The sequence below is a fragment of the Protomyctophum parallelum genome (genome assembly GCF_964188405.1).
Source record: "Protomyctophum parallelum genome assembly, chromosome: 1".
Classification (NCBI taxonomy): Eukaryota; Metazoa; Chordata; class Actinopteri; order Myctophiformes; family Myctophidae; genus Protomyctophum; species Protomyctophum parallelum.
In genome coordinates, this window is record NC_139697.1 from 43,764,578 (window position 1) to 43,783,255 (window position 18,678).

At 42.5% G+C, this 18,678-nt stretch overlaps 2 protein-coding genes across 3 annotated transcripts; both read right to left on the reverse strand.

Annotated features, from left to right (window-relative positions):
- Positions 1-501: 501 nt before the first annotated feature.
- On the reverse strand, positions 502-9,143 carry rergla (RERG/RAS-like a). Of its 2 annotated transcripts, none has more exons than XM_083772856.1 (6): positions 8,868-9,143; positions 8,202-8,258; positions 6,091-6,164; positions 5,335-5,483; positions 3,178-3,319; positions 502-657 (listed from the first exon to the last, which is right to left on the reverse strand). In XM_083772856.1, the coding sequence occupies exons 1-6, from the start codon at positions 8,917-8,919 to the stop codon at positions 517-519; spliced, it is 615 nt and encodes a 204-aa protein (XP_083628982.1). In that variant the 5' UTR covers positions 8,920-9,143; the 3' UTR covers positions 502-516. The 2 variants fall into 2 exon arrangements, with proteins under 2 accessions (XP_083628982.1, XP_083628981.1); XM_083772855.1 differs by having other exon boundaries at positions 502-660.
- Positions 9,144-17,308: 8,165 nt separating this feature from the next.
- Positions 17,309-18,678, reverse strand: LOC310868077 (ragulator complex protein LAMTOR4-like). The gene is made up of 2 exons (XM_083778331.1): positions 18,612-18,678; positions 17,309-17,762 (listed from the first exon to the last, which is right to left on the reverse strand). Exon 2 carries the CDS (start codon positions 17,679-17,681, stop codon positions 17,379-17,381), a length of 303 nt encoding a protein of 100 aa, XP_083634457.1. The 5' UTR covers positions 17,682-17,762; positions 18,612-18,678; the 3' UTR covers positions 17,309-17,378.

Below are 18,678 nucleotides of genomic sequence, written 5' to 3' on the forward strand. Positions count from 1 at the left end.
CTTGAATACTCAATGTATTTTTTTAAAGCATGCAATTAAAGCACCACTGTGTACCTTTGAGCGTTAATACAATGTGACTTATACAATCGGGGTGGTTGCATTTTGTCTCTGCTCTTCTATTGTAGACATTTAGATTGTGTCAAAGGTCATGTCTCACCTAGACATGACCTTGACCCTGAAGGTCAAGATTAAATTCATCCCCTGAGCAAGCAGCATTCATTAGCTCAATGGTATGAAAAAAAAAATGCAGCACTTGCGCAGGAAACCGGGTTCAAATCCAGGGTAGAAGAGGAGAGTTACATAATAGTGCATCTTTAAGTATTCCTAAAAGCAAGTACTCTACTAGTACTATGACTCACATACACATTTGACTGAGCAACTTCCACTTAGTTGGGAGTAAAAATTCTGACCAGGAGTATCGATACCTTGACTCTGGTACAGCGGTTTGCGTAAATTGTCCAAAGATGCTCACAAAACAGTGAAAACACACACTGTGGGGACTCGAACCGTGGAGCTTCAGACCGATTTCCTCCGCTTGCCGAAGACGTTGTTGATGAGCTTGGCCATGGACTTGGATCCGCTGGGGCGGCGCCGCCGCTCCTTGGCCTTGCCTGCCATGCTGGCGTTGTGCACCATCTTGGAGAACATCAGCGCCACCTCCTGGGAGCAATTTGTAATTGTCGTTGTTTGATACATATATCAGATCTACAAGCTCACAACGTGTTACGAATGTGACATGTTGTGAGCTTGTAGATCTGCTAATAACTGCATGCAACAGCAGTGTGTATGAATCAGGCTTTAGGCATTTGGCAGTTCCGGCAGATCCGGAGCGACTTACAGGGGGCAATGTAATCACACAAAGAATGCAGTATCTCAGTGTCTGTCTAAAGTTTAGACAGACACTGAGATACTGCATGCTGTTTAGACTCTAAACAGCATGCAATCTAAATAACATTCGGTGCATTTGAAACTACCAGAGGGAAGGGGAAACCACAAAAAAACTGATATAAAAACTATATTCGAATATATTTTCTGCTAAAAATCATTCCACATCATATGTCAAACTTAAATGGGAGAAGGAGGCAAATATAACCATCACAGAAGAAGAATGGCTGAATATATGTAATATGATATCCACAACCACTAGTTCTGGCCTATGGAGAGAATTCTCATGGAAAAACATGATTAGGTTCTTCATTACACCGAAAATAAAAAGCCTACAGGGTGGGACACCGGAGGCAGGGAACTGTTGGAGGAAATGTAATAATGCAATGGCTGACCACTTCCACGTATTCTGGGACTGCCCAAGAATACAACAATTTTGGCTAGAAATAGTATCAGACATTAATGCAATAATGGGCTTTGAGATTGAATTTGAATTTACAAGTGTCTATCTGTGTAACATACCAGAGGACCTTAATACCCCAGACAAATAACTTCTTAAAATACTGCTAGTGGCAGCAAAAAAGGCAATAACCAAAAAAAGCTAAAAAAAAGGGAGAGTGGACAGCCATTGTACAAAACATATACGAGATGGAGGAACTTACTTTCGCCGTTAGGATAAGCACAGAAAAGTTTTACAGATACTGGATGAAATGGATATTATACATGGGAATAGATATTTTTCTGTCATTAATGATGTCATAAATGTACCTGTTGCACTCATGTTTTTGCTTTGTCTTTGGTTTGCCCTCTATTTTGTTTCGTATTTTATTTTATTTTTTATGTAATTTACTTACTTTATTTATTGTCTTATTCTACCAATGTATGATTACCATGAAACCTGTACCTGGAAACGAACAAACTAAGACACTCTGAAACTACTCAAAGAGGGTTCTCTTACTCTCCTGGAACTGTAAAGACCCGTTACATTGTGAAAGTTAATGACAAGAAATGTAACAAAAAGACTTGTAACAATTACGATATGTACTGTGATGCCCAATGTGACCCATCTGTTTATTGAAAAATAAAAACAAAGTTTCAAAAAAAGAAACTACCAGAGGGGCCACTACGCAGCCCTTATATGGCCTGCATTGTTAGGCAACGGTTGCTTAACAAAAGCCGTGCTTTTCTCTCAGAGCGCAGCAGACTCGGTGGATAGGCTAGCTAGTTTCTTGGGACATTTGTGGTCGTAGTGACAACATCTGTCATTGAAAGATTATTATTTTTCAGTGATTCTTAGTTTTAAGGGTAACTGTTGTATAATTGCAATATTACACGAGAGGGTGTTCATTAACGCCATTAATGCACTTCTGCGATAGCTTTCTGAACAAATTCCAATACCCAATTTCTCGGCCACTCGCTCACTCACACTCGCTCACTCCAGCATGGCAAATGACGGTGAAATTGGTGACCTGCCAAATATGTGACCATCTTGTTCACACAACTATTACATGGAAGTCTTTAAATACATGGCCTAAATACAGTTAGGTTGAACTCTGCTAATGAACAAACTGCAACAATTGACATTAGGACACATTTACATTATGTGATTGTCTACACGGTTGTCACATATTTCAGCAGGTCACCAATTCCACCATAACCTCACCTTGCTGGAGTGACTGAGTGAGAGTGAGCGAGTAGCCGAGATTCTGGGTATTGGAATTTGGCTTAAGGCACCGCAGGCATGCATTAATGACGTTAAAGAACACTCTAGCCCAGGCCGTAGCGTAACGGTCTGGGCACCGGACTGGTGATCCAGTCGCGGTGTGCCGCGGGTTCGACTCCCGGACCCGACACGGCCTTTACCGCATGTCATCCCCCCATCTCTCTCCCGTTTCCTGTCAGCCTACTTTCTATCCCTTAAAAAATCAATAAAGGCGTAAGCCGCAAAAAAATATATTAAAAAAAAAAAAAAAAAGAACACTCTCGTGTAATATTGCTTAATTTAAAAATGGTTATGGCGCGAGCAAACCTGGGGTCCAATGGGAGGCTGTTCCAGAGTCTAGGAGCACTGATGGCATTACCATTGGTCACAGTATATACTGTATACCAGGTAAACAATGAACCTAGCCTCTTTCCCTCAACAAACATCTAAATGACAATCTGTACACTGAAATTAATAGAATATATACCGGTAAACAATGAACCTAGCAATGCTAGCATCTGTCTGAATACCATGTTAAATCTAAATGACATTCTGCAAGCCTACATTGTGACCAAGAAATCAGACCTCACCTGGTAGTGCTCGGCGGCTGACAGCTCGTAGAAGTGGCAGCGCGTGTCAGAGGCCAGGTGCTGGCCCTCCTCGCGTCGCACCTCCCTCATGTGACACAGGTCCTGCTTGTTCCCCACCAGGAACAGCACCGGGTCCACGTCCCTGTCGGGACACAAGCCAGAGGAAAGAACCGAGTGTCAGTGTTGTCAGATTTTGTGAGAGAAATAAGCAACCAGGTCTTTGAAAACAAGTCCAAAAGAGGCAGCCATAACAAGCTTGTAGCCTACTGTACAGTAGATCTGGTATTTTTAAATAATCTTGAAATATTTTAACTACAAAAATATTTTACTTTGACCAGCGGTGTTGCCATATCTGCTTAAGTGTAGTTGCTTATTGGGAGAGGGTGGCATTCCGAGCACCGCCATTCTGACTAAGTGGCTTCCGCGTGCGGTTAGGGTCAGGGACAGGGTTAGTAATGCGGCGAGTCGGAATGGGGGTGCGCATAGGCGGCGGGTGCGTAAGGCTAGGGAAGGCTTAGCCTTCCCAAAAATTTTGCTGGGTATTTTTTTTTTATATATATAATATATGTGTGCAGCATTATAGAAGGCTATTGTGTGTGTGTGTGTGTGTGTGTGTGTGTGTTGTCGCTGCCCCCTGGTGATCGCTGATCGGATAGGCTATATACACTATACAGCAACTGGCCTAATCAGCATATGATTGACTACTATTGGTATGTCTGTAAACCTCGTCCTTCCAGTCGCTTTGTAGCAAAGAGTAGCGTGCGCTGGTTTGTTTTGGGAAACAGCAAAACGCAAAATGTATTTTTCAAGGCAAAGATAAAGTAGCCTAATTCAGAAGAAGAAGCTGTGAGTCGGCTGTCAGCACTCAGCAGCACCACCAGTGCCGCACGGTTCACGGTTCACAGTCCACACCACTGCAGCAACACTGACACGTTCAGCGGAATGACTGCTGTCTCTGTGCCGTCTGTGAAGAGCCATGACCCGCTACTCCTGGAGGGGTAATCTACACTGACTGACTCGAGACTTGAGAAAAAGACGTCCAAAAGTCGCTGTCTGTGTATAGGCTAATTCATTGGTAAAAGTATGCTAAATAACTCATTTTTAGACCATCTGGGAAATAAATAAATCCGCGGCGGCGAGAGCCCCCCCCCCCCCCCCCCCCCCCCCCCCCAACGCAATTCTATAGCAGCCTACCCAAAGGTAAAACGCACCCGCCGCCTATGGGGGTGCGTTAACTTGGAATAGCAGGCTTCGGAATACAGGTTTGTAACTGTTGATCATTTGGACTTGCTTGTTTTAATGTCAGCCCAAATGTGGGTCAAATCTGGGTCAATGTATTTTGACTGTACGTACCCATATCTGTAAATATATTGTGGCATGGACCCCCATACAAGGTGTTTTGTAAAAATGTTAAAAAAAATATCTACAAGCTCACAACGCATGGGATCTTGTAGATCTGTTATTATAAAATAGCCGATATATAATAAATGTAAATAGCCGATGCTCATGTGGATTGTGGACCCATTCATCGCAAGAATCGCTTCTTTTGGGCTCGTTTTCATAGACCTGGTTGCTTGCTTCTCTCGTAAATTGTGGCAACACTGGTGCACAGTTAACTATTAGATTGCATTAGTAGTACTGTACTTCAGTAGGCCTACATTAGTTCTGCGTGGGCACAGTCGTTTACATAAGCTACGGACGGTGTAGCATGGCCGCCGTGGGAGAACACTCAACGAGGTTACGCGAGAAATGTTTTGCCGTTTCGCTTGAGTGAACAGTTTAGTATTACTGATGTACACGGTATCGCAGCGTTTATTTACCTTTGCATTTAAAATAACAGATGCGAATCACATAACATCAGTTGGGAAACATTGTACATGTACTTTATGTCCAAAACCAAAAGAACCTGTATTCCAATGGATTTAATTCGTCCCCACCCTGCAAAGAACGAGCACATGTTGAAACTGAAGGCACTTATACGGTTTCGTATTCATAAGGTTCTGCATCAGCCACACGACGTCTTACGTTGCATTTAGTGCCCTAAATAAACATTAAAATCCATAGACTTGGCTGGCAAACGATTTACGTCATGAGGGCTCTAGTCTAAACAAACACTACAAACCCACATGCTGTACGAGGCACAGTGTGCAGAATGACCTTTTGTTTCCCCCCGGGTGGATGTCTCTGATCATGTGGATGATGGCCTTGGCGGTCAGGAAGGAGGAGCGGTCGCTGATGTCATAGATCACCATGAAGCCATCCGCCCAGTGGATCTGATCGTTTAGCGTGGACTTACCCTCGCACGCCTGACAGACAGACAGACAGACAGACAGACAGACAGACAGACAGACAGACAGACAGACAGACAGACAGACAGACAGACAGACAGACAGACAGACAGACAGACAGACAGACAGACAGACAGACAGACAGACAGACAGACAGACAGACAGACAGACAGACAGACAGACAGACAGACAGACAGACAGGTTAATTAATACCTGAGGCCGATTCTTAAAAATGTCAATAGTTTTCAGAAATAACGTATGTTGCTATAAATAAATAACCCATTTCACAATCATATCATTCGGTTGTAATAAGTAATGCATTAATGTGTTCATATCTTCTAGTAAAGGTGCGGCTGATTTGAATGATGTTACGTGCTGCTGGGTAGATTAACCTACACACTAATACACCATCGCTTATCACTTAGTCTAGTCAGTGTATGTTTTCTATTACTAATATTATGCTAAATAAATAGTAACGAAAACTGTCAAGTAATTGTAATGGAGTAAAAAGTACACATAGTCCAGTAAAAGTTCCGTAAGTACAGTACTTGAGTAAATGTACACCTCCGCATTTATCATGCCATCATCATGATAATGGCGTTAATTACAGTTTAATTGGACTCACCTGTGAGCATGGGTCATACAGCTCCAGGTTGAGTTGTCTTCCGTCCATCGAAAGACGCTTTCTGTAAACGCATTCTGGAAGGGGAAGGAACAGTCATGAAACGACCATTATACATCTGCCCATTCTGACCGGGCACCCATTTTGGTGTCGGCATCATGTTATGCTTTAGCTATTGAAAAATAGCAGATCTACAAGCTCATATCGCGCCACCGAGTGTCGCGATACGAGCTTGTAGGTCTGCTATTTTTTTTTAAATCGAAGAACGACTGACATTTTTAGAATCTGATCTCAGGTCGGAATGGGTTCATCAGACCAGTGTGTGTCCGGCGGAAACCTCGTATGAATCTGATCTCAGGTCAGAATGGGTTAAAGGACCACTTTATCCATTTTCAACAAACATTATCTTCATACAATTAGTCCTCCTCACTAATGCTCATTGTGTCATCAATGTCTGGCAGAAACCTCTCATCTCATTTTTTCGAAAATGAACGCCCTACTTGATCATACTAACAGCATCACAAAAAAGCATCAAAAGTAGCAGATCTACAAGCTCGAAACGCGGGTCGAAGCGACGCATTTTGAGCTTGTCGATCTGCTATTTTGAATACGGGAAAGTAACAGCTTTGGACATAATGAAGTTTCCACCCGATAGGGACAAGTGTGTCTGTGTCTCAGAGGTGGGCTGTCCTACCAGTGACATCATAGGTAGGCAGGTTTGATAGTTTTGTTTTTATTTTGATTATTAATGTAAGAACAATGGCTTCCATTCGAGCATACCAACTTTCCAGGAAGAGAGAAGTTGCGGTTTTTATTAGAACCTGCAGTCCCCATCGATGATGTCATTGGTAGGCAAGCCTCTGAACTGTCCACTGCCCACCAATGAGACGAAGTGTGCCATCGAGATAAGCTTGAAAATAAATGGGTTAAGTGCTCCTTTAATCTCAGCTGCTGAAGCGTCCATCATCACCGCAGGGTGCCTGGCATCGACTATGCAGGTCTGAGTGAGTCATGCTGGTCAGATGCCAGACATTAATAAACAAACAGAGAGCGGACCAGTTTCAGGTGAAACCGGATTATATTGAGATAAAAACAAAGTGCACTATTGTTGAGGCGCCTTCAATGACAAACTGAGTCATTCTACAAAAAGGCTAACTCTGAGAGGGTTCCATTTGTATCCTCCCACAGTTAAAGGTGGCGTAAGTTATATTGCTTTTCGTGAAGATAACTATAATTGTTAAATTCTGATAGTGATCACTGTTATATAGCCTATACAGTGTTTGTTCAGTAACAGGGGTCTCCCTGTCTCTCAGGTAAACAGGAAATACATTTTCAGGACGGGATACTAATGTCATCCATTCAGGAGTTAGAACCGATACAGTACACATGGTAAAACAAATAAAAATAAACAAAAATGTGAGCGGACGGAATTTGGGATTGGACAAAATTGGGATTGGAACACTAACATTGAGGCAGAATGGCATTGGTATCGAACCTGAAAATGTATTCTCTGTTTATTAAAGAGCTTTAGAGATGGGGAGAATATGGAGCTTTAACTTTTTAACAAAACCTTTTTCTGTTTAACTCGGAGTGTACCAAGTGGAACCAAATGAACTCATAAGGCTACGGGGCATCCGTCAGGGCCTTAACTCATTAAATGTTTGAGCATCACTGATACATAGCAACATATTCCTACGTTCTTGCAGAAAACTATCAGGATTTAGATTTTTTTTTTAGAATTGGCCTCAAGTCTTAATGGTTAAAGTATATGCCTTGTTCAAGCTAGTCTGATGTTAGCCAGGTGAGAGGCTGTCCAGGTTTCTGAACATCTTCCACACGGCTACCATCTACTGTACCTGCTGGTTAATGTGCTATGAGGGGCGCTAGCCCCTACAATGCACTTATGATGTAAATCATTTGCCAGCCAAGTCTATGGACTTTGAGGATGTTACAATGTTTGTTATAATACGATATAAATACACTTCACACAAGTGTGATTTCTTTGCTCCCGATTGTTATTGAAAAGGCTCAGATTACAAAAACGATGGAGCTTGAACAAAACCTAATTCCGCCTTTGATTCCGATTCTGACAAATGAACAACACATTTTGTTACCTGTGGAAGACGCATACTCGCCGATGAATCTCTTGGTTAGGAAGCGGACAATGAGGGCTGTGAACACAATAAGAGGTGTATTTAGCATCATCAGTTATACATGAAAACAAAAGCTCTCCAACTTGCAAAAAAGAAATGCATCTGAAGTTCGTCACTGCTCATACAGGTAGGCTACACATACATTATTAAAGTATGTCAGGGTCCGCATAGTGTTCCACACATCAACATTAACAATAACAATAAATTCAAAAGAAATACAAGTAGGATCATAATAAGCTCTCCATCTCTTTAGTAAACAGAAAATACATTTGCAGATGGGTTGCCAAATCAGAGTTTCAATTGAATAGTGTTCCCATTCCAAGTAACTGTGTCTGTCCATTTCTGTGTCATCACTCCCAATTCAAATTTCCACCTGTTTAGCCTGCTGTATCCTTGGAGATTCTCTCTCCTGATTCAAATTGCTGCTATATAATTACTATAGCAGCAATATGAGCCTATACTATAGCATCATCTTAACCTCTGACCTCAGCATCCATATTCTGGGGGACACATTAGCCAAAATAGCCGATCTACAAGCGGTGTGAGCTTGTGCAGAGCCTCAGCCAACTCGGGCACAATCGGGTTTGAGACAGGGCTTAAAAGTCTAGCTGGAACGTTTTACTATACCAGATTTGCCCACTCCTTCGCTTCCAAGAACCGCAAGTTTGATGTCGTTCATGATTCCACAATTTATTAACACGCCATAACAAAGAATAAGCTGTCACGGTTGTCACCGCGTCTTTGCACGTTCCATCCGTTGAAGTCTGGATACTGCGTGTTCAGGCTCAGCTCAACCAAGATCTGTGCGTAAATGTGCTCGCATCTGAATCCTGTGCACCAATGTGTCTCTCTGTGTGTGCGCGTGTGAGAGAGAAAGACACAGCCTGTCTCTCCACTCCTCTCTGTCCTATCTCCTCTCCTCTCTGTTCCTATCTTCTCCCACTGACTCTCCTGTGCTGCCTCTCTCTCTCTCTCTCTCTCTCTGAGCAGAGACCAGCACTGCAGTGAGCCTAACAAGCGCCCCAGGGTTTTGTTTATACACATGGTGAGACACTGCAATCCTATTGGCCAGCTGAAAGTCTTTGTTCTTTACAACACTGGTTCTCAAAGTGGGGTCTGGGGACCACCAGGGGTCCTGGAGGGACAGGGTGCCAAAACCTCCGGGGGGTCTCCAGCAAAATGTGTTGATATTGAATTAAAATAATTTTAAACACTTTAATATGCAACAGCTACTCAGCTAGGCCTATTGTCTTTCTTTTTTTTTAAACACACAAGGGGCTGCATCTATGATATATTACAATACACAATAAAAACAATGTTTGTAATTATCTTACATTAGCAATGAGCTGGAGGAAGAGATCCCACTTTTCCCATTTTTTATAGAACTTGTCCTCTTGTAGTCCTAGAATGAATGTTAGTTCTTCCATTATGTATATTTTGTTATGAATGCATACAGTCCGGTGGTATTGCTACTTTTGCAATAATCAAAGTGCTTCTTCCGCCACTACAAAGCCATATAGTGGAGAGGAGTACAGAGGATCCATTGTGTAGATGTCACCCCTCAGCGGCAGCCCTCACACACTTGCTTACTTCATGGTTGTCCATCGAATCCGATGACGACGTCCACTTATGTCGTTAACGGTACGTTTGTAGGTGGCATGTGTAGGTTGTAGTGGTCAGCTCAGTGGCCTTGTGGTTAGAGTGTCCGCCCTGAAACTGGGAGGTCGCGGTTCGATCCCCAGCCCGGTCATACCAAAGACTGTAAAAATGGGACCCAATGCCTCCCTAGACTCAGCACCAATGGGTTGGATTGGGGGGGGGGGGGGTTCAAATCAACTAATCAAATGATTCCCCGAGCGTGGCACGGCTGCAGCTCACCGCTCCTTGGCTGCGTCTCACCGCAGATGGGTCAAATGCGGAGAACTAATTTCACTGCGGTAACGTGTGCGACTAACTTTGACTTTTTACTTTGGTGGCAGTGGTACTACTGGCAGTCATGGGTGTGTTCCTCCTGTGTCTCTGTTGCCGTCTTCTGGCAGTCCTGTCCACCTCCAACTTGTGTGAGCTCCTTTGTGGCAGCGCTGCCGCCACGAGACGCGGTCAGCAGCAGCCTGATAAGGTCCTCAGGTCTGATCCTTCAGTGAGGTCTTCAGCTGGTCCTCGTCTTCGGCCAGGCCATGGTCTAACTGGCCATACAGCACTCTGCAGGGAAGTCTGTCTGGAGACATCCGGATCACATGTCCAAGCCAGCGCAGTTGGTGCTGGATGATTATAGCCTGCATACTCCAGCAGTTTGTTTTTGCCAGTATCTCAGTATGAGGCACACGATCTGCAAGAGGATGCGCTGAAGGCATCCAATATGGAAGCACACAACGTTGTGAGCTTGTAGATCTCAGATTTATGTTTTAGGTGCGGTACGGAAGAAGGCTCATTTTTGCACTGTACATGGCAATGTATAAAAGTTAAAACATTCTGGCATGATATTTGTGATGCACTGGCTAAAATTATAGATGCTCCCTTCCCGTTGGATCCTGAACTTTGCCTTTTGGGAAACTTCAGTGCAATCAGTGCAAATTTAGGTAGACACAAAATAAATTTTATAGAGGTGGCACTCGGGGTTGCTAGAAAATGTATTGCAATAACGTGGAAGTCTGACTCCCCCCCACCTATCGCAAGATGGTTCTCAGAATTGAACAGTTGTGTCCCTCTTGAGAAGATTACATATACTTTGAGAAGTTCAAGGGGTTTTGAGAATTTTTTGAAGATTTGGCAGCCCTATTTGAATTACATGGAGACTTTGTCCTTACCTGTATCAGTATTGTTATAGCTATCTCAGTCTGGATCGACTGCTACCGGAAACAAATTTCTAGTGTATAGTAGATTTGTCTCTTGTTTTGTTTTGTTTTGTTTAGTTTAGTTTTTTGTTTGTTTTTCACGTTTTTTGTATAATATTATTATTGTCATTATGCTTTAACTGTGTTGTATTCTATGTATGTGGGTTTGTATGTGGGGAGGGGGGAGGGCTGTGGACGGGTGTTTTGTGTATTTTGTGAAAAATTGAAAATAAAAAACAGAATATTCAAAAAAAAAAAAACGTTGTGAGCTTGTAGAAGGGCAGCAAGGGCTATCTGCAGCGAAGATGTGTAGAGTGAAATCAAGAGACACTAGCATAGAGTCCTGAGGGACTCCGCTCAACAACAACGTAATGGAGTTTAAAGGGATTGTGACATTAAAAAAAAGGTTTTGGAATTGTTCTTTTTTTTTTTAGGTTTTCTAATCTCAATTGCACCCAAAAAAACATGAACTTTTAACATTCAGTAGATTTTCTGTGATCTGGGGTTTTCTGGCTCAAACAGGTGCTCTGATTTGCCGGCAGTAAGTGACATCACTTACTGCAAATCCCATGTCAATGGGAGCAGCAGATGTCACTGTTTTCACTGTGTTGCCTGTTTTCATTGTAGCTCAAAGGCCTTCCAAACCCCAAAGAAAACTTCAGACCACAGAAACCCACTGAATGTTCAAAGTTCAGGTTTTTTGGGTGTAATTGAGGTCATAAAACCTAAAAGAAAAAAGAAAAATAAATGAAAATGAATGTCATAAAACCTTTAAGACACAAGTCAATAAGAGATTCTACTGTATGCATGGAATGTGGGAAAACAGTATTATCACCAATCTGCAGTCAGTCAAGCCAACGAAAACCTGACCGACCGTATCTGTGAATCTGTCCATTCCTGCTCCATTCAGATCAACATGCATGACAGTGGGCTCTGTGTGTGTGTGTGTGTGTGTGTGTGTGTGTGTGTGTGTGTGTGTGTGTGTGTGTCTGTGTGTGTGTTCATTGTTCATGGACGGTGGGCCCTGTGTGTGCGTTCATTGTTTAAGCACATAAACCATCTAGGAAGTCTTAGAGAACCAGACTTGATTTACTACTGTACTTTGACCGGCTTTCTTCCGTCTAATTCTATACAGAAATTCTCTACTCACGAAGTAGCAGATCTACAAGCTCACGTAGATCTGCTATTTTGTGGCGAATGCCCCCCCGCCCCCAAGACCTTATGCTGCCTGAGGTTCAAGTGGTTAAAAATCCACAACTCCCTTTGGTTCAGTTAAACATGGACCCTGTATGCATTCACTGTTTACACAGACAGCCACAAATCCCTCTCCTTACATAAATGGAAGATAGGACTATACACACACACACACGCGTGCACGTCCGGCATCCCAGTAGCTGTACGGAACACTTGAGCCACCATGATCTCATCTTAATTGAGACAGACAGACAGACAGACAGACAGACAGACAGACAGACAGAGGGAGAAAGAGAGAGAGAGAGTGTGTGTGTGTGTGTGTGTGTGTGTGTGTGTGTGTGTGTGTGTGTGTGTGTGTGTGTGTGTGTGTGTGTGTGTGTGTGGGGGGGGGGGGGGGGGGGGGAGGGGGGGCAGCATGGATTACAGTCATACCATACTTTTTATTAAGCACAGAGTATTAAGGCTGCTCATATGCCATCATCTGGAAACTATTAGGCCTCTACAAGGAGGGGGTGGGGGGTATCACTTTGTTTTAAGTATAACCTCGGAGCCAGGGTCGGTGTGATGCAAAAATAGGGTCATTGTTTAATGTGGAAACGAGGTGAACCATTTTACTCTTTGTCTCCGTCGGATAGAAAACCTCATATGTCATATGTCATATGTTATACTATTCAGGATTCAAATTTTATAAAACAGCAAAAGTAGCAGATCTACAAGTTCTAAATGTGTCGCTCAGCACCACGTTTCGAGCTTGCGGATCTGCTACTTTTGATGCTTTTGTGTGTGTCCGTTTACGGGTGAGAGACACAAAAATGTAGAATGTGTAGAATCTGGAGATAAGAGGTTTCTGCCAAACAGCAACATCTTCATGTAAACAATGTTACTTCAAAGGGAATGTAGAGGACCCAATTGTATGGGTCAAACGAGGAGTTGCACTGTACTTGGTGCCTTCTTTTTCATTCTACACCAAAAATAGCAGTGCCTGAGCTTGTAGATCGGCTATTTCTTGGCGAATGTTCCCCCCAGAATATGGATGCTGGGGTTCAAGTGGTTAAATTAAACGTCAAGTATAAGTTATGTTAGTTACAACAACAGCATCAACACATTTTCAATCCGGCCTAATGGAAACCAATATTCTCTCAAATGTTCCTTGTGACATTAAGGGTAAAGATTTACATATTTACATACCGTAATATTACATGAATGTAAGGTGCTGTAACACAAAGCAAGGCGCAGAGTTTGTAGATCGGATATTTTTGAATCACTCTAGTGCAAAACAAAGTTCAAGTGGTTAAGTTGTTTCTCATTTTACCAAGGACCCCCTGGAACCCCCCTCAAGGACCCTTGGGGGCCCGGCCCCTAGCCTAAGATTTAGACTATCGGTTTTGATCCACTCTGTCTCGGAATCTGGGCGGTCAGTGTTGCGTAGCCAGTTATATATGGAACATAACCTACTACACAAAAAGTTTACCTAACTTTGCTACTACAGGGAAAACATGTGCACATGTACATATCTTACTATTATTTTTACACTTTGATTGCTCTTTCTTGCACTCTTTATGGTTTTGTTGTTTTGAATGTTATGCTATCTATGCTGCTGCATTGTCTGTAAGGATGCCAAAACAAAAATAAGTTTTACTCCTATGTACCTGTACACAAGATAAATAATAACAATAAAGTACAACCTTAAACCTTGAGACATCCTTGGCTATAGCCGGTGCTTCACACCACATCCTCCGGCTGGCGATGTGCACACCGTGGAGTAGGCTGTTCTGTTGTACTCCGCCAGAATCGCCCTGCGTGGTCGACAACAGACACACAGACAGTGGCGTTTCCAGGAATTACATTTTGGGCAGGCAAGATGTGTTAATTGTCGTCTCCCTGCACACAATCGTAGCACTAAAGGTTTTCAAAGAGATATACCTGCCAGACAGTAGGATACAAAGGCTGAATGGCATGCATTTACATTCCAATGGGTGATTGAGGGTCGCGCTCTACCGCAGCGGCCAATCAGCTGTCCACTAATAGTTCTCAGGTCTTGTTTTTGGCCTCTCTCTTTTCTCATTGTATGGATTTTGGCCAGGCCAGAAATGGATTTGGACAGGCGGACGCCTGCCCTCGCCTTATTGCACACAGAGAGAGAGGAGGTGTAAATAAAAGCGAGTGAAAAGAGAGAGGGAAGAAAAGAGAAGAGGATGAGAAAAAGGAAAATCCAATCGACACTGGAACATATGAATATGAATTACATTTAAAAAATCACAATGGTTCTTTCAAAAAGAACAAACTCCATGCATGTTGAAGTCTAAAGCAGTGGTTCACAAAAGTGAGGCTCACGCAATCATTTGAACCACTAGTCTTAAACCATAGGTTATACTTTGAGACATAGAGAAAGAGTCACTACTTAAACTCTATTTATGAAATAGTACAAGCTTGTGCATCGCCAGCTAGTAGGTGACTATTTTCCCTGTTTTTTAAAGTATCTGATCTGCATTTGCACACAGGCATTGACCATGTGCGTGCGTGTGTGTGTTAGCTATTGATTACTAATGCACGATCTCTTGAGAACAAGACGAGTCTCTCTCTTTCTCTCAATGATCCAGTGTGTGTGTGTGTGTGTGTGTGTGTCACAGGAATACACAGACCCCCTAGGCCTAGCCCTAGGGAATGCTTCACAGACCACCTGCATAATAATATTAATTTTGTGCCCATCCCAACTTCCCAAGCTCATCCCTTAACCCCCTCGCCCAGCCAGACAGTAGACCCCAAAATACTCAATAATATGATCTATTAAATCGCATTACCCACACTGTACATCATTTTGTGTTCATATATTCGAACGGCTAAGGACTAGTTGTATTAATTATTCTGATGTAACACACTCACAGGACAGGTATCGGTTCCACTTCCAGGGAGTCCATCATAGCAGAAAGTCCCAGCCTCATAGTTCTCAACGCATGGTCATTTTCATGGTTCCACACTGCAGGTCAGCTGGCGGTGGTCCATCTATTTGGGAAGGTTACACATTGCATTCTGTAATTTGTATGATTTGCCTCCGATTTTGTTATAACAGATCTGTTGTATATTCTTCCATTCACAAAATGTGTATACATTCAGCAGGAATCACAGCGTTGTGCGTGCATTTTCTAATTAATATTCCTATTCCGTCAATGCACAAATGGAAAGATCAGCGTTTGTGCGTGCATTTTCTAATAAATATTCCAGTCGGTCAATGCAAAAATTGAAAAATCAGCCTGCAGTTAACTGATGATTGTATCAGTGGATACATTATCGTACTCTATTGTCCACAATCGTTAATATTTGAGATACCGTAATCAATTATTTTGCATAATCGCCATACTCATTTCCATGTGGAAGAATTGTCATATATTTTCAAATACGATAAGAATCTACAAGCTTGTGACACGTTTTCTTTTTACATATAGTGATAAAATATGTCTGACAGTCTGTCACTGCTTTATATACTTAGGTTAATTGTCATATCTGTCCTGTGCAACTTCAAAGCCTTAAAAGCCAAGCAGAAATGTAATTTATAATATTAATACTGTATGTTCCAGTGAACAAACGACAGAAAAACACAATCTCAGGACATTCCGAATATCCTACTAACTCAACTTTTTCAAAATAATTACTGTTGGGAATCCGGGTTCGGGTCTCTCACAGCCAACAAGGTGAAAACGATTTCTTCCTGGCAAGCGGGCACTGGGGAGGTGTGTGACATCCTGATGCAGCTGCAGAAGGACATTTGGTTCCATTTGTACACTCAAAACGTGCAATCTCTCCTCCTCTACTCCTATTTTTTTTTATCTATCCTATCTGAGTATTAAAGAATTGTATTTTATCATGAACATTAGTGAGGATCAAATATATGAAGATAGGTTGAAAAGTGGTGAAGTGGCAACACTTTACTACATCTCAGAGACTTTTTACTGCAATTATTTGAAAACATATAGGCTTTTTAATTTTTAATACAGGATTTCAGTAATCTCTTCCAGTGGTTCCATGCAGGACTCCCAACTGAATATGTATTTGTTCACAGATTTTCTCCAGTGGCGTGTGTACCCACTGTACCGGGAGGGACTGATAGCCATAAGGACTTTAGCTGCAGTCGGTAAAAACAATTTATAAAAACATCGCTTTTCAGGATTCCAATTTAAAAAAAATAGGAGATCTACAGGCTGAATTTCACACCACATTTCCAGCTTTCAGATCTGCTACTTGTGTGATCAAGTAGACCCTACTTAGTAGGGCGTTAATTTATGAAACCCACAAAAGTTCAAAACAGCAATGGTATGGTAGGGTTAAGAGCAGGGGAGAGCATATTTAAATGCTGCTGTATGTCAACACATTGCAGGGAAACGCCCCTGGAACCACCTTTAAACCGCCACGGGACCCAGTGTTGAAATTTCTCACCCTCCACCACAGTGGGCAGCAGTTAGGACGTAGCGCCTCATCCACCACCATCAGCAGTTACCACCACCACGTGATACTGTCTTTCATTGGCGTTACTTGGACGGCCACCCGTGATGACAGATGGAAGGGGGGGCCCAAAGACTTGTGCGAGGTTCTTCTTGTACATGGGTAACTGGTCTATCAGGGCAGTCTGTCACTCACCGCCACCTAGCAAATTGGCATGCACATTATAGTGTTTTCATAATGTGCGTGTTCGTGTAACTGGTTTCCAATGCTGCAGTTACTTGTTCACATTTATTATTTGGATTAGGGCCGGGACTTTAAATGATTAATTTCAATTACAGAAACAATGACGCTATGAAAACATTAATGAATTTTTAGTCGCACTTAGTTTTTGCACCACAGAACCTCTCACGGGACAATTGGAGAAGAAGCCGATCAGCATGGCCCAGTTGATAGGAAATTTATATTTTAAAAGAAAATCACTCATTGATTCACTCGTATACCAAAATCCGTTTTATTTTGAAATTTAAAACAAATTATTTCACCCGTAAATACACAAATCAAAATATTAACCATGACCTCTGTATGAGGCCATGGTCAATGAACAGTTCCTTTCCGCATCTCCCACTCTGGGAGGGGATTCAAGTGAAACGGGTGACACACACTGGCAGCTTAGCTAGACAACCACGGGCTCTTGCTGGTTGTTCGGACGCTTTACCACAAACACTTTCTGACCAGACACCGTCACCACGTAGACAAAGTCTGCCAGAATGACCGACATGCGCTTGAAAAAAGGCTCCGCGGAACCATCCAAGCGGAAGCGACAGGCCGTCCGGACCATCTGCATTAGGACGCCCGCCGTGTGCTCGTCGTTCTCCAGCTCCCCTGCGGACGCCAACACGCCGTCCTCGCTCATCACCAGGTATCCCAGCTGGCCGGGGATTCGCTCCAGGCCCTGTGTCAGTGCGGCTGTCGCCATTCTCAGTTCTTCTCGGAATGTTATGCTTGTTCTTCTGCAAGTTTGGATTTGTGTATTTCCTCCTTTCGTATTTTTCCAAATCTAATTGAGAAAAAAAAAAAGAAAAAAAAAAGAAAGCCTTCTCAGGTCAAATATTGATACGAGATTAAATTGTGATTAATTAATTACAATGCCTGGAATTAATTAGTAATTAGTCCCAGCCCGAATTTGGATATATTGTCGCTGTCAGGCAGAAAGTAGAAGTGCCAGGAGTGTTTTGTGTTACCATTTTTGCCCACATATCAGACTGTACCTCGTGCTGATTGATTGATGATGTATTTATTAACAGTTTGCATTATGGGTACATTTCACAGAAAGCACAAATCAATACAAAGACCGTTACTGTGGACGACACACTGATCATAAAGCATTACGTGTAAAATACGTGGCATTATGCTGCAAGTGGTAAATGAGCCAAATCAATGTTCTGCTGTGCTTGATTGATATTAATTAGGGCCTAATCTCCCAGAAATAGACAGCATGGTTTAGGCTACTACTTGTGCTTGGTTGGACTTGGACTTGGAGGTTTTTCTACTTTTTCTGCAGGCAATTTGGAATTGCCTAGATTTGTCATAAACAGATTATGCAAAACTATAAAGTTACTACATATCAGCAAAATTATACGGATAGCTTCACACGCTCAACTACCAACAACACATTCTACCGATAGTGGACGTGTGTTGGTCATCTAAACGTTAAATCCATTGATTCACTACACTAGCGTGTTAAGCAGGTGGGTAGCTAATTTACGCTCAGCTGTTTTGCGCTAGATGAGTTTCGAGACGAAATGTTTGCAAGTGAACTATTAAAGTTATAGTTTGTATCTGACATATGGGGGGCACAAAGTGACAAACAATAATACACATAGTTGTTGGTGTAGTTTTCTGTTACCTGGCTGGTTGGTCGTCACCAGAACAGTGAGAACACTATGGAAAGGCCGGGAGAGGAGATGTGTGTG